At 41.4% G+C, this 15,730-nt stretch overlaps 1 protein-coding gene across 2 annotated transcripts in view; it reads left to right on the forward strand.

Annotated features, from left to right (window-relative positions):
• Positions 1-7,141, forward strand: part of guf1 (GTP binding elongation factor GUF1) — a 29,824-nt gene extending 22,683 nt beyond the window's left edge. Inside the window, exons 14-17 of one of the 2 annotated variants that reach the window (XM_061835840.1) lie at positions 370-471; positions 6,649-6,768; positions 6,868-6,904; positions 6,982-7,141. In XM_061835840.1, coding sequence (XP_061691824.1) covers positions 370-471; positions 6,649-6,768; positions 6,868-6,904; positions 6,982-7,116 — 394 coding nt within the window. In that variant the 3' untranslated portion in view covers positions 7,117-7,141. The remainder of the gene's footprint in view (positions 1-369; positions 472-6,648; positions 6,769-6,867; positions 6,905-6,981) is intronic. The other variant, XM_061835841.1, reaches the window with a different exon arrangement.
• Positions 7,142-15,730: the final 8,589 nt, after the last annotated feature.

Here is a 15,730-nt window from a genome sequence, read left to right on the forward strand (position 1 = left end):
AGATCCAACAAGACCAAAACTGACACATTGCCAGAGTCAGTATTCAAAGTTTTATCATTTAACACTTTGACAAGAGCAGATTCTGATCCATGGGGAATTCAGAAACATTTGTCAAAAAGTCAATTTAAATTTAAGAAACTACTGAGTTGGTTAAAAAAAAATTCTCCACACTCTTGGCTATGAAAGTGAGATTTGAGATGGGTCTATATAACTTGTTAACATGGCATCGTCCAATGCTCTATTTTTAGGAAGACAACAGCAGTGACTTTAAGAACTTTAGGAAAGTACTTTGGGTATGAATAATTACAGGTGGCACATGCTTTGTAAGTTTTCAGCATATGACATCCATTGACATTTTCTCCTTCACAGCTTTGATTATGAAAATGCAGGCTACCAGGCAGCTGAACTTATAAAGATGGATATTCTATTGAATGGTCGCCCGGTGGAAGAACTCACCATAATTGTGCACAGGTAGGTTTCAAATAACAGAGGTTAGTTGGATCCTCTGTAATGAATAAATCTTTTATTTTTCATTAAATATTATTGAAAGATGAGGTTTGCAGTTTTCAAACTGCTAGCAAGATTTGAATGTAGCCTCAATTCACTCCTCACCCCCTCGCAAGAGGTCCATTGTACGTGTACAAAGGCGAGCAGTACACAAGCTGATCTTCGCCATGAGTAGCAGTTTGATGATGTGTTTTTGAGAATGTACAATCAGTTAGAAATATGAGAGCAGAGTTAAACGTACCTATCAACCCATTGTGAAGTTGACTTGTTTATGTACAACACCGTTAAATACAGTGGCTGAAATAAAAGTCAAATATATTTCCAAAGGGGCTATTGACATGAAGATTTCACCAGATGTTGAGAACTACCCAAGCATCTAATATATACTAAGAAAGTAGAACAATTAAATTGTGAATAGTAATGTGAAGTAACACTGGGGGAAAAATATTGATCACATGTGCAAAAAGTCATGGAAATCCAACACGACACCTAAAATCTATCAATAATTTTAACAGCAAGTCAACTCCTTCTCAGTGCAAATGAATGTCAGCTCCTTCAGTCCTAATTGATGGCATACAAAAAGGTCTCATTGCCAAGACACATCTCATGATGGCTAAGTGTAAAAAGCTTTCTCACGACCTTCGCAAACTAATTGTTGCAAAACGTAACCGTGGAATTGGTTTCAGGCACACAATTTAATTTCTGGTCTTGTTTGTTTCACTTTCTTTGTATGTATGGATTATTTAGTTTGCGCCCAAGATCTGGTGAAATGTTCAGGTCAATAGCATTTATGGAAATATTATTAAGTGACGTATTAAATTCTAATTGGAGCTGCAGTATGTTTACCGGTGTTTTTCCATCCCTGGAAATTGTTCAAGCAACTGTAAAAAGGGTTTTGGTAACAAACAAAAGTCTAAAATTACCCTTTGTTGTGATAGTATGGTTGTCAGGGTTCTGCTGAGTTTTGGATGTTATTGTCATTTTATTGCTTGACCTACCGGTACATATTTATTATCCATGTGAAAAGAAAAAAAAAATCCCAGAGTTTTAATCATCATCCTCAGTCTCACTCTCTCATTGCTGTTAAGATTAGTCTGACTTTGTGCAGAATAAAATGTATTTGATTACCAGGGCAACATGGGAACAAACTGTTTTCTTGACATTCAGTGTTCTATTTTGTATTACGATACTACATAGCACACAAGGACAATGGAATCGCAGACCAAAAGTGATGACGCACAGATATGCTTAATGTATACACCGAAAGCAGTGCCGAAGTGAGGGGACATTCTGGAAATGGAAAACTTTCTCGGATCATAGATGAAGGCTGCTCTCCCAACCACGTCTGCTCTTGTCCTCAGAAATGTGGCCATGTGGCCTTTGCTGATCATTCTTTCAGTGGGCTGAAATGAAAATTTTGCCTTGACTTCTGTAGCGACTGAGGAAATTGACATCAGATGGCTTTTCTGCCAATTTAAAATCTATGGAGACTTTTGTACATCTTGTAATGAAACATTATTTTAATTAATGCCTTTTTTTCACTGTAGTTGTTAAAGTGCTCTTGAAATAAAGTTCAGTAGAGTTAATATGGTTTGCACTGACAGGTGCTTCTCAAAAAGTTTAAATGTTGTGGAAAACTTTGAAAAATGATAGTCTTTTCACAACAGAGTGAAATATTTCATGAGTTCATGATTTTATTTTTTTACCATTTAGATCAGGGGTGCTCAATGCGTCGATCATGAGGCAGTTTTGGCAATGGCGGCACGGCGCGCAGGGAAAAAAAAACGTCTGCCAATGTTCCCTCTAAACTGTGCGTGTGCGCAATTGAGCACCCCTGATGTGGTCTCTGCACAGATATTCTGCGTTGCGCGCAAAAAAAAAAAACGTAAATTGAATGTATAACATACAGCTATTCAATTTGTGGCATTTTGCAATGTGATTCAATGAGTGAGGGATGACTGGTTGCTACATCCAATGGCACAATTCACTTGCATACCGTTAAAAAAAAGAAAAGGAGAAGCCACTGGTTTCTTTTAAGCAGCACACGGAACTTTCTCTGACAACAACCTGCTGTTCGGCCACACTCTTTTTCCAAGTTTACCTTACACCGCCCCCCTCCACTCTTAAAGGGGTACACTCATAATTACAAATGTTACAGTACTTCTGCAGCCCATCAATGTGTTTTATAATAACAGTGTCCACCACCATTGCATTTTTTGGCAATGTAGAGCAAAGATGACCTAGACATGCTGCTTATGTTTACTTTGGATATTAATGGAGAATGTTAAAAAAGAAATGCTATTGTTTTAAGATACATTGACTGTCGGAGTATGTGAATAATTAAAGAAAAAGTGGTTAAACTGGATGATATTTTCTGTATTTCGAGTGAAGAAGGTCTGGTCTGAAGCCAAAGTTGAAAGCGCAGGTTGAGATGGTGTGTAATGTTAGAATTTCACCTTGGCACAGCCTGATCAAGGATGAAAGCACAGACAATACAGTGCACAAAAAGCTAATTCTGTATTTTAAATATAGGAGGCAACGGCTCGCGAGAGGCTGGCTGCTTGAAAAGTAGATCTTGCGATAAAAAGGTCTTGGGACCCCTGATTTAGAGGATTGACTTACAGCTATTCTTCTTCTTCTTCTTTTCCTTTCGGCTTGTCCCGTTAGGGGTCGCCACAGCGTGTCATCTTTTGCCATCTTAGCCTATCTCCTGCATCTTCCTCTCTAACCCCAACTGCCCTCATGTCTTCCCTCACCACATCCATAAACCTTCTCTTTGGTCTTCCTCTCGCTCTTTTGCCTGGCAGCTCCATCCTCAGCATCCTTCTACCAATATACTCACTCTCTCGCCTCTGAACATGTCCAAACCATCGAAGTCTGTTCTCTCGAATCTTGTCTCCAAAACATCCAGCTTTGGCTGTCCCTCTAATGAGCTCATTTCTAATCCTATCCAACCTGGTCACTCCGAGCGAGAACCTCAACATCTTCATTTCTGCCACCTCCAGTTCAGCTTCCTGTTGTTTCTTCAGTGCCACCGTCTCTAATCCGTACATCATGGCCGGCCTCACCACTGTTTTGTAAACTTTGCCCTTCATCCTAGCAGACACTCTTCTGTCACATAACACACCAGACACCTTTCGCCAGCTGTTCCAACCTGCTTGGACCCGTTTCTTCACTTCCTGACCACACTCTCCATTGCTCTGTATTGTTGACCCCAAGTATTTGAAGTCGTCCACCCTCGCTATCTCTTCTCCCTGTAGCCTCACTCTTCCCCCTCTACTTTTCTCATTCACGCACATATATTCTGTTTTACTTCGGCTAATCTTCATTCCTCTACTTTCCAGTGCATGTCTCCATCTTTCCAATTGTTCCTCTGCATGCTCCCTGCTTTCACTGCATATGACAATATCATCTGCGAACATCATGGTCCAAGGGGATTCCAGTCTAACCTCATCTGTCAGCCTATCCATTACCACTGCAAACAGGAAGGGGCTCAGAGCTGATCCCTGATGCAGTCCCACCTCCACCTTAAATTCCTCTGTCACACCTAAGGCACACCTCACCATTGTTCTGCTGCCATCATACATGTCCTGTACTATTTTAACATACTTCTCTGCCACACCAGACTTACGCATGCAGTACCACAGTTCCTCTCTTGGTACTCTGTCATAGGCTTTCTCTAGATCCACAAAGACACAATGTAGCGCCTTCTGACCTTCTCTGTACTTTTCCACGAGCATCCTCAAGGCAAATAATGCATCTGTGGTACTCTTTCTAGGCATGAAACCATACTGTTGCTCGCAGATACTTACTTCTGTCCTGAGTCTAGCCTCCACTACTCTTTCCCATAACTTCATTGTGTGGCTCATCAACTTATTCCTCTATAGTTCCCACAGCTCTGAACATCCCCTTTGTTCTTAAAAATGGGAACTAGAACACTTTTCCTCCATTCTTCAGGCATCTTTTCGCCCGCTAGTATTCTGTTGAATAAGTTGGTCAAAAACTCCACAGCCATCTCTCCAAATTGCTTCCATACCTCTACCGGTATGTCATCAGGACCAGCTGCCTTCCCATTTTTCATCCTTTGTAATGCCTTTCTGACTTCCCCCTTAGTAATCATTTCCACTTCCTGGTCCTTCACTCTTGCCTCTTCAACTCTTCCTTCTCTCTCATTTTCTTCATTCATCAACTTCTCAAAGTATTCTTTCCATCTATTTAGCACACTACCGGCACCAGTCAACACATTTCCATCTCTATCCTTAATCACCCTTACCTTCTGCACATCCTTCCCATCTCTATCCCTCTGTCTGGCCAACCTGTAGAGATCCTTTTCTCCTTCTTTCGTGTCCAACCTGGTGTACATGTCTTCATATGCCTCTTGTTTAGCCTTTGCCACCTCTACCTTTGCCCTACGTCGCATCTCGATGTACTCCTTTCGCCTCTCCTCAGTCCTCTCAGTATCCCACTTCTTCTTCGCTAATCTCTTTCCTTGTATGACTCCCTGTATTATGGGGTTCCACCACCAAGTCTCCTTCTCCCCTTTCCTACCAGATGACACACCAAGTACTCTCCTGCCTGTCTCTCTGATCACCTTGGCTGTCGTCGTCCAGTCTTCCGGGAGCTTTGGTTGTCCATCGAGAGCTTGTCTCACCTCTTTCCGGAAGGCCGCACAACATTCTTCCTTTCTCAGCTTCCACCACCTGGTTCTCTGCTCTACCTTGGTCTTCTTAATCTTCCTACCCACCACCAGAATCATCCTACATACTACCATCCTATGCTGTCGAGCTACACTCTCCCCTACCACTACTTTACAGTCAGTAACCTCCTTCAGATTACATCGTCTGCACAAAATATAATCTACCTGCGTGGTTCTACCGCCGCTCTTGTAGGTCACTATATGTTCCTCCCTCTTTTGGAAATAAGTGTTCACTACAGCCATCTCCATCCTTTTTGCAAAGTCCACCACCATCTGCCCTTCAAAGTTCCTTTCCTGGATGCCGTACTTACCCATCACTTCTTTATCGCCCCTGTTTCCTTTACCAATATGTCCATTACAATCTGCACCAATCACAACTCTCTCGCTGTCTGGGATGCTCAGAACTACTTCATCTAGTTCCTTCCAGAATTTCTCTTTCAAATCTAGGTCACATCCTACCTGTGGTGCATAGCCGCTAACCACATTATACATAACACCCTCAATTTCAAATTTTAGTCTCATCACTCGATCTGATACTCTTTTCACCTCCAAGACATTCTTAGCCAGCTCTTCCTTTAAAATAACCCCTACTCCATTTCTCTTCCCATCTACTCCGTGGTAGAATAATTTAAACCCTGCTCCCAAACTTCTAGCCTTACTACCTTTCCACCTGCTCTCTTGGATGCACAGAATATCAACCTTTCTCCTAATCATCATGTCAACCAACTCCTGTGCTTTTCCTGTCATAGTCCCAACATTCAAAGTCCCTACACTCAGTTGTAGGCTCTGTGCATTCCTCTTTTTCTTCTGACGCTGGATCCGGTTTCCTCCTCTTCTTTGTCTTCGACCCACAGTAGCTGAATTTCCACCGACGCCCTGCAGGTTAGCAGTGCCGGGGGCGGGCGTTGTTAACCCGGTATGGGATTCTTTAGATGAACGCTCATATTTGTTTGGCACAGTTTTTACGCCGGATGCCCTTCCTGACGCAACCCTCTGCATTTATCCTGGCTTGGGACCGGCCTACAGATTGCACTGGTTTGTGCCCCCATAGGGCTGCATTGACTTACAGCTATTGAATACTCAAAATATACAAATTCATTTGACACTGCATAAGAAACAATCAAAATGACACATATGACTTAATTAACAGGTAGGATTTGGCAATCTAAAAAATATTTTATTATTTTAATGAATATATAATGTGAGTTTTGCTTTTTGAATTGAACTACTGAAAATGTGTTTTTCTTGGATATTCTAATTTATTGAAATAAACTCTTATACTTGTATCTAAATACGCCATCGCTGTTAGTCTTTAATTTATGATTAGCAATTTCAGAGTACGGTGGATTGTTGGTTTGCAGCTTTCACGAAAAGCTGAGGAGAGTCACCTGTTCAAAAAAAAAAAAACGCTGTGAATTTGCTTTTGTTGTCTTTTCTTTGTGCAGAGCACGAGCGTACAGCACAGGAAAAGCCATATGTGAGCGACTCAAAGATTCTATTCCAAGGCAGATGTTTGAGATTGCTGTCCAAGCAGCTATCGGAAGTAAAGTCATTGCGAGAGAGACGTGAGTACAAGGCTAATTATTGCAAACCATGAACAAGCTCTCTTGAGATGGCAAAAATTGCCTTTTGACAAGTAACATTCCACTGTGTGGTACTTTCAGAATAAAGGCATACAAAAAAAATGTCCTGGCAAAATGTGTAAGTGTCTTTTTATACTTGGACTGTATTTTGTAATGAATGATTCACCAACTAAATCAATCCTTCTTTGTTGCAAGTATGGAGGTGACATAACACGCAAGATGAAACTTCTGAAGAAGCAGGCCGAAGGCAAAAAGAAGATGAGGCGTATTGGCAATGTGGAAGTTCCCAAAGATGTTTTTGTTAATGTTCTGAGGAGGAAAGACAAATAAACTAAAAACTGTAACTATACCGTAATATGTAAGGGTTGTATTGTGTTTCCAGGATGGTCTGTTCATGAAGACTGAATGGTTCTCTTCTAAATTAAATTATTGAAACAACTTGAATTTAGCATTACTGTACTTAATCAGAGAACATAATGGGATTGATTATAAAAGTTTGATTCATTAATCTTAAGAAAGGATGTGTCCAAGAAAAGGGTCATTGATTTACATAAAAAATGGGAATGTGCTGTAACCTTTCATTGAAACTATATAAATACTGTACTGCAATATTTTTTGGATTAAGACCCCTTCTACATACTGACATGTTATTTGTCTCGGGTATTTTAGATTTTTCTGATATACCGTACATGTGAATGGATAAAAAAATCTCGAAACAACTCTTTTGCTTCCTCATGTCCACATTTAGTGTGGTACACACAGTGGAACCAAACAGCACAGTAGCACAGTTATTACTTATCCACCTTTAGAATGGCCGACCGACTGATTACAAGTTTGAAGACACCAATGATGCAAATTCGAGGACGCACCTTGCTTGAACATGCCACTTTTATTCCAATTAAATTACAGTAGTGTTCAAAATAATAGCAGTCCAATGTGACTAACCAGATTAATCCACCTTTTCAGTATATTTTATTGTTAAATGTCAAACAAGTTACCAGTAAATCCATAAGATTCTCAGAAAACCAACAAGATACACTCTTCGGGCTGTGCAATTGGGCGATTTGGGTTATTTTTTGTTTTGTTTAAAAAAAATAAATAACAGTCTGTCATTGAGTTTACAAACACAAAACTATTTTGTCCAATTTTTTTGGTTTGTAGGATTTACCAATCTTTTAATTGACTAAACTAGTATTTAGCTGTATGACCACAGTTTTTTATAAATACTCCACATTTGTGTGGCATGGAGTCAACCATTTTTGTGGCAGCTTTCAGCTATTCCACTCTAAGATTCCTCAATGACATTCCACAATTAAATTACATTTCTTGGTTTTGCTTCAGAAACAATATTTTTGATGTTGCCCCACAAATTCTCGATGGATTAAGGTCCGGAGTTGGGCTGGCCACTCCATGATATTGACTTTGTTGTTTTATAACCAAGACTTTGCATGTTTTCTAGTGTATTTAGGGTCATTGTCTTGTTGAAACACCCATTTCAAGGGCATGTCATCTTCAGCATAAGGTAACATCACCTCTTTCATGATCCCTGGTATCCTACAAATAGGCCCAACACCATATAGGAGAAATATGCCCATACTTGCTCCACTATCGTCTCACAAACTGTGCGGACCCTGGACCAAAGAGAACAATTTTAATCTCACCAGTCCACAAAATTTTCCTCTATTTCTCTTTCGGCCAGTTAATGTGTTCTTTGGCAAATTGTAGCCTCTTCTGCACATGCCTTTTTTAATAGAGGGACTTTGCGGGGGATTCTTGTAAATTGATTAGATTCACTCACACAGATGTCCTCTTATTGCCACAGTACTTACTGATAACTCCAGACTGACTTTGATCATCCTGGCGCTGATCATTGGCTGAGCCTTTGCCATTCTGGTCATTCTGTGATCCATTTTGATGGTTGTCTTCTATTTTCTGCCATATATGTCTAGTTTTTATTTCCATTTTAAGGCATTAGAGATAATTTTAGCTGAACAGCCCATGTTTTTTTGGCACCTCTTTATACATTTTCTACTCTTCTATCAAACTTTTCAAAGTACACTGTTCTTCTGAACTGTGTTGAACAACCCATTTTCCTCAGGCTTTCAAGGAGAAATGCATGTTCAACAGATTCTGGCTTCATCCTTGAATAGGGGCCACCTGATACATACCTTTTTTTTTCTTTCACAAATTGGTTGGCCTCCCTGATTGAATGCCACACTGTTATTTTTTTAACACACCGATTTCAACAACTTGCTCAATTGCACAGCCTTAAGAGAGTGTATCTCATGAATGCTAGGTCTTGTTGGTTTTCTGAGAATCTACTGCACCTACTGGTTACCTGTTTGACGTGTAGCAATAAAAAAATGTACTGAAAATGTGGGTTAATCTGGTTAGTCACACTGAACTTCTGTTATTTTGAACATTACTGTAAATCTTGTCTGGGGGTCATTTTTGTCCTGGCCTGGTTCACCAGTTAAGTTTTTCATATTTCTGTTGACCCACAATTTAAAGAAGAAAAGGTTTGTATTGGTTAATTTTCATTGCATTTTTTAATGTATTATTGTTTTTGTCAGACATGTTATTTCTGTAGCTTCATTCATTAGCTGAGGGGTAACAATTTTAACCACATGCAGTACATATAGTGTAAATGGAAACTGATAGTTACTGTAGTTTTCCTGTTTTAAATTTAATTTTTTTTTTTAGTATCTAAAAAATTGAATGGTTTGTTTTTTCAAGCCACCATGTCACCTCTTTATAGGGAGGACCAATGATGCCAACATTAAATACATAAATAAACGTGTGGATGTATTCAGTTATTTCCAGAATTTTCTTTCCCTATAGAGTCATTAATTGTAATATTTTTATTTCAATATCAAATTATTGCATGGTCCCATGGAGCCCCACTGGTGGTGAGGTATGACAAAAATAATATAATAAAAAATATATAGAGTACAATCATATTTCATAATCTGCTCTCACAGTTTACTTGTGTATCCATCCATTTTCCATACTGCTTAGTTACTTGTTGGTTTGCAAGTGTGCTGGAGACTATCGGCTCAGACTATGGGCAAGACGTGGGGTCCACCCTGAACTGGTCAGTTTACTAATGTTCCCTCAGTTTAGTAATATGTATCCTGCCTTGATTTATACTGTAAATCTGTTCTCTCAATTCACTAATCTAGTGACTCAGATTGATAAACTGTACCTTCAGTTTAACAAATGTTCAGAGGATCTACCATGAACGGAATCCCAGACTTTCTAAACTGAGAGAGTATTTAAGTAAACTGAGGAGTTTACTCATATGCTCTCTCAGTTTAGAAAGTTTCTGTTTCTGCAGTTCACTAATCAGAATACTAAATTAAAGGTACAAATGACCAAATTTAGTTTAATAACTATTTCGGGCTCTGTACTTGACATCCACAGAGCTACGTATATAGTATGGAACACCAGACATTTGCTAAACTTCAGGGGAGAGTTTATAAATCTGAAGCAAAAGATTAGTAAATTCAGGGTATGCATTAATAAAGTCAGTCAATTGAGGAGAAAATGGTAAATTGAAGGAACAAATTAGTAAACTGTAGGAACATAATGAATATTGTTTTTCCTCATGCCTTGGCACCACAGGAAATTTTTTCCTGTCATTCTTTCCAGTCAAACTCAGTGGGTGGGGAAAGAGCTGAACCAGCTGCAGTCAAATAGACTTTGCCTGCATGAAGCTCTTGTGATACTTAATCACAGACATTTTAGGAACAAAATATTGACCTACTTGTGAATACTTAGGCCAGTATGTTTCACGTGCTTTATGTGTGTGTTGATTAGAAAAATATGTGGACAGGAATATCTCGCCCTCCTTATATGGCTTGCAATTTGGAGTGATTATGGAAGTCTTGGGAGTTATGTCCATTTTTTCCAAGATATTGGCAGAATCAGAATAAGCTTTATTTGGCCAAGTGTGTAAAAAAGCACCCAAGGAATTTTTCTCCAGCAGATGGTGCTGCCCTGGTACGACATACAAAACAAAGAACAACAAAGCAGCAAGAACAAAGAACAAGAGACATTTCTATTTATAGGAAGTATTCCTGATAAAAGTCGTGCAAAATGTAAAAAGTTCATTTAGAACATGTACGAGATAAGTGTGTCAACATCCCATATTGTGTAAAACTTGTACAGAGTCCCTTAACCTGTTCACGTTTCCCGTAATAGGACCAATGCAATGACAGTTGTGCTAAGGGAGCAGGTTAAAGTGACGAATCTTGCGATAGTCTACAAAAATAAATTACTAATACTGTTATTGATTGGACCAGCAGAATGTGAGTGTCCCAACAATGGCACAAGGCAGAAAATAGTAAATTTGCTGATTAAGAATGTAATGACTTAATTGCCAGATAGGGAAAAAACTGTTCGAATGCCTGTTAGTTTTGATTTGCATTGATTTGTAGCGCTTTCCCGACAGAAGGAGCTGGAAGAGATCTGAAAGAATCCTGCCTACTCTGGACCTAGTTTGCATTGCGTGCAAGTCCTCAAGAAGTGTATTGCAAATTTATACGTTCTCCAATGACTCTCCTCCTCTACAACAAACACGGACCACAGCACCTTTTGTTTAATGCGGACAGGCCAGCCTCCAGTCGTAAAGACGACCGTAACAATGTTAATACTTTGGGTGGATTCAAATATCCCAATCCGATCCCCTAGCTCTACTCAGAGGGTGTGTGTTTGGGAATGCACTCCAAGGAGACCTACCCTGTGTATGAGTAGCCCTAGAGTGGTCTGCGGCATTAAAATTTTGAGTGGCCCTTGAGGATGGGGGACTGGGCAGGGCTGCCGGCCATTGCTTCCCCATGGCCAAAAACCCACAACCCAATGCTCTCCAGGGATAGGGGTGTGCAATGCATTAAAGGAAAGTGGATGAAATTGTGTTATATTTTAAAATCTCTGGGAGCAGGCAAGGTGAAGGAGCAAGGCGCCTAGACCGGGATACAGCACTGATGTAATAAAATCTGGTCTGAGATCCCCACTCTCCCAACCCTGCATAAGCCCCCCAGGAAACCCTGAGTATGTGTGTGTACCCGAATTTCCATAGTGAGAAAAAATATCATCAGAAAGTGGTGTGACCGTGTGCTAAGTGAGTGATTAAAAGCTATAGGCATCTTGGTCGGCTCCATGCGGTGGGACAACCACAGGGAGAGTTGGCTGTCACACACAGCCCAGCAGTACTGACACTGGGAGTCCACCCCCATTTGAGCTAGCAGCCGGCACCCGTCCCCAAGTGAGGGAAGGGGACTGGCCCCCAGGCAAATTATTGACAAACCAACCCCTTCTATGCCTTGGCTGCACCTAGAGATTCTGTCCATAAAAGTTATGAACACAATTGGGTCACAAAGGGCTGCCTAGGGGGAGTCCAACTCTCACCAGGAATGAGTCTGACTTACTGCCAGCAATGCTGACCAGACTCGAACACTGGCCCTACAGGGACCGAACAGCCCGTATCAAGGGTCGTTGGTGCCCCATATTCCCGACAACCCCACCACAAGACTCCATAAATTGACATGGTTGAACACCTTCTCCAAGTTCACAAAAAAATGTAGACTGGCTGGGCGAACCCTTGAAGATACTGCCATGGGTGTGGAGCTAGTACACTAGTAGCAACATACCCTCAGGTCCCCCTTCTTAAAAACAGGGACCACCACCCCAGTCTCCCAATCCAGAGGCATTGTCTCCGATGTCCGCGCAATGTTGCATAGGTGTGTCAACCAAGACAGTCTCATAATATCCTGAGCGTGTAGGATCTCCCAGTGATTCACATCCATCCCTTTTGTTGGTTCACTGCTTCCCCTACCTGAGACACTGAATTGTGGACCAGAATTTTCTCAAACCCATCTGGAAGTCTTTCTCCATGACCGCACCAGACTCCTCCCATGCCTGAGTTTTTGCTTCAGCTTCAGTTCCACTTGACCAACCCGTACCCATCAGTTGCCTCATGAGTCCCACGGGCCAAAAATGCCTGATAAGATGACTCTTACAGCTTGACATCTTCCTTCACAATAGATGTCCACCAACAGGTTCAGGGATTTCTGCCGCAACAGGCAAGGACCACCTTATGACCACAGCTCTGTTCAGACATCTCAGCAATGGAGGCATGTAACATACCCTGACTCAATGTCCCCCACATCCCCTGGAAGAATGAGCAACATTTGTTGGATGTGGAACTTGAAATTCCTTCTGACAGGGGACTCTGCCAGACATTCCCAGAAGACTCTCACAATACGTTTGTGCCTGCCACATCGGACCAGCATCTTGCTCCACCATCATAGCCAACTCACCACGAGCCTCTCTTCACCCAAGTGTTCAAGTCATGAGATCGTAAGTCCGATGACACGAACACAAAGTCAATCATCGTACTGCGATCTCGGATGTCCTGGTGCCAACTGCACGTATGGACACCCTTATGCTTGAACATGGTGTTCATTATGGACAACCCGTAATGCGCACAGAAGTCCAGTAACAGAACACCGCTCGGGTACTGATCAAGCGGTGCGTTCCTAATCCAGCCCTTGCAGGTGTCACTGTCATTGCCCATGTGAGCGTTGAAATACCACAGCAGAATGATGAAGTCCCCGCAGGAGTGGTCTTCAGCACTCCCTCTAAGGACTCCAAAAATATTGGGTACTGTTGTTTGGTGTACAGGCACAAACAGCAGTCAGAAACACCGCCCCCACCACCACACTCAAACGAAGGTGAAGGGAGCCTGCCTTCTCATCCACTGGGGTGAACCCCAGCATACAGGCCCTAACCTGGGTGACAATAAATATACTCACACCTGTCCAATTCTTCTCAAGAGGACTGGTACCAGAGCCCAAGTCGTGTGTGGAGGCGACCCACCTATCTTTCATCGAAACCTCTCAAGCTCACACACCAGCTCATGCTCCTTCCCTGCCAGAGTTCACATTCAATGTCTCTAGAATCAGCTTCTGTAGCTAGGGATCGGATCGCCACAGGTGGTGAGCCCATGGGGAGGGGTACCCACATTATCCTTTTGGGCTGTACCCGTCCGATCCCCATGAATGCAGGCCTCGCGACCAGGCCTCGCCTTTGATCCCCACCTCCAGCCCTGGCTCCAGAAGGGCCCAGGTGACCCACGTCTGGGCTAGAGAAACCTAGATCAAATTTTTGGACAACTTAACTCCTATAATTATTGGGACCCTCTCTACCACGATAAGGTGATGGCTCAAGGAGGGAATGATTCAACCTCTCATTAGAGATTTCCTGGTTTCCCACAGCAGAGATGGTAATGTGGTTGGGGAATCATTGAATTTTTCAAAAAGCCAAAGTTTTTTATTCTGTGTGAAAATGTAATTCCCCCTTGTTAAAATCATAAATACCTGTGGATAATCGCATATTTTCTTAAACCTGAATCCATTTTGTCTGACCACACCCATATTGGCAATAGCACTCATAGTAAATTAGGTAATCCATACGACCATGTTGGCAGTGATTGGCTGATAACCTCACGTATTATACAGAAGTGTTGATTCCGAGAGCACTGGTAGCATAAAACCCTGATCGAAGCACCACAAACTATACAATGTCCCCACAAAATCTATCAGTGCTAAGTAAATATTTTTAGAATTATGTAGCTTGGATAGGCTTCAGCAGTCCCGCAACCCTTGTGAGGATAAGCAGCTCAGAAAATGGATGGATGTGCAATCACAATGTCTTGATATTAGTGATGTCAGTACAGTCCTCATCATGACTGCAAGTGGGCTAATAATTTCCTAAAGGGTCTTAAATAATGGAGTATAAAAATACTAAATACATAATAATATTGAAAACTTAACATTTTACATCAATATACATGGCTAATACAAATTCTGGTAGGGCCACTACTCACAAAACCTTAAAATCAGACTCGTTCTGCAGCAGGGCAGGCAAGTCAAAGTTAAAGGCAAAAAAAAAAAAAATTGGGCCAGGGGAGCAGTCGGGACCTGAATCCGATTTAAATGCCGTGGCATGACCTGAAAAGCGCAGTTTGTGCTGGAAAACCCTCCATTGTTGTTGAATTAAACAATTGACCAACAAAGTTTGTTTTTCAGTTTTTCAGTTATGTACAATAGGGACAGAATTTTACATCCCATTGTAGGTAAATTTACATCCTGGTCATGATAAATAATATAAAGAGAACAGAGAGGCCGATTTCCAGAGGGGACACATAATATCTCTGGAGTACTGTTCCACCTCAATGAGATTTGTCACCTGCAAATGCTTCCATGTCATAAATACTGTAATCAACATCAGGAGCCCATTCTTCCTTTCTTTCCAGGCAGATGCAGAAGAAACGGATCACATTTTCAGATAAAAGCCCTTTGAGGCCATGGAGTCGAAAACAGAAGGCTCGCTCCATGTGTGCGTTGTCACACGTCTTTTGGTAATCAGGAAACAGAGACACTGTTGCGGTTCAGGGGCCACTTCAAACAAGGCTCTTGAATTCAGATGAGTAAAAACGAGCACATGCGCATCGACACTATTTGCATTTTAAACTATTCTTTTGTCAAAGCTGGAGTGTCATGTGATCATCCAGGAGATGTTAGAGCTGTTGACCATTTTTCAGTAATAGTCGTCACGGTCAGCATTGGCTGAGTCCACATACAAATCGCTGATGGATGAAGATTTTGCAATTTCTCGATTGGAATCCAAGAAAATTTACCAGGTGTGTTGAACCTACAGACTTCTTCTTCTAGCTGCCTTTCTTGATGTGAAACAACTCCGGATCTTGTTGCTATGCCAATTGGTCTCCGAGGTGATACTACCAAATGACCTTCGTTTTATCACGGTTGCGCCATTGCATGTTTGGTGTTGACTGATTTACTTGAATCTCTTGATAGACTATACATCTTGCTCTAAAGCCTCAACAATATCTCTATTACGGTTTATTGTGAGCATTTATGTA

This window comes from Syngnathoides biaculeatus, chromosome 11 (assembly GCF_019802595.1).
Source record: "Syngnathoides biaculeatus isolate LvHL_M chromosome 11, ASM1980259v1, whole genome shotgun sequence".
NCBI classification, from domain to species: Eukaryota; Metazoa; Chordata; class Actinopteri; order Syngnathiformes; family Syngnathidae; genus Syngnathoides; species Syngnathoides biaculeatus.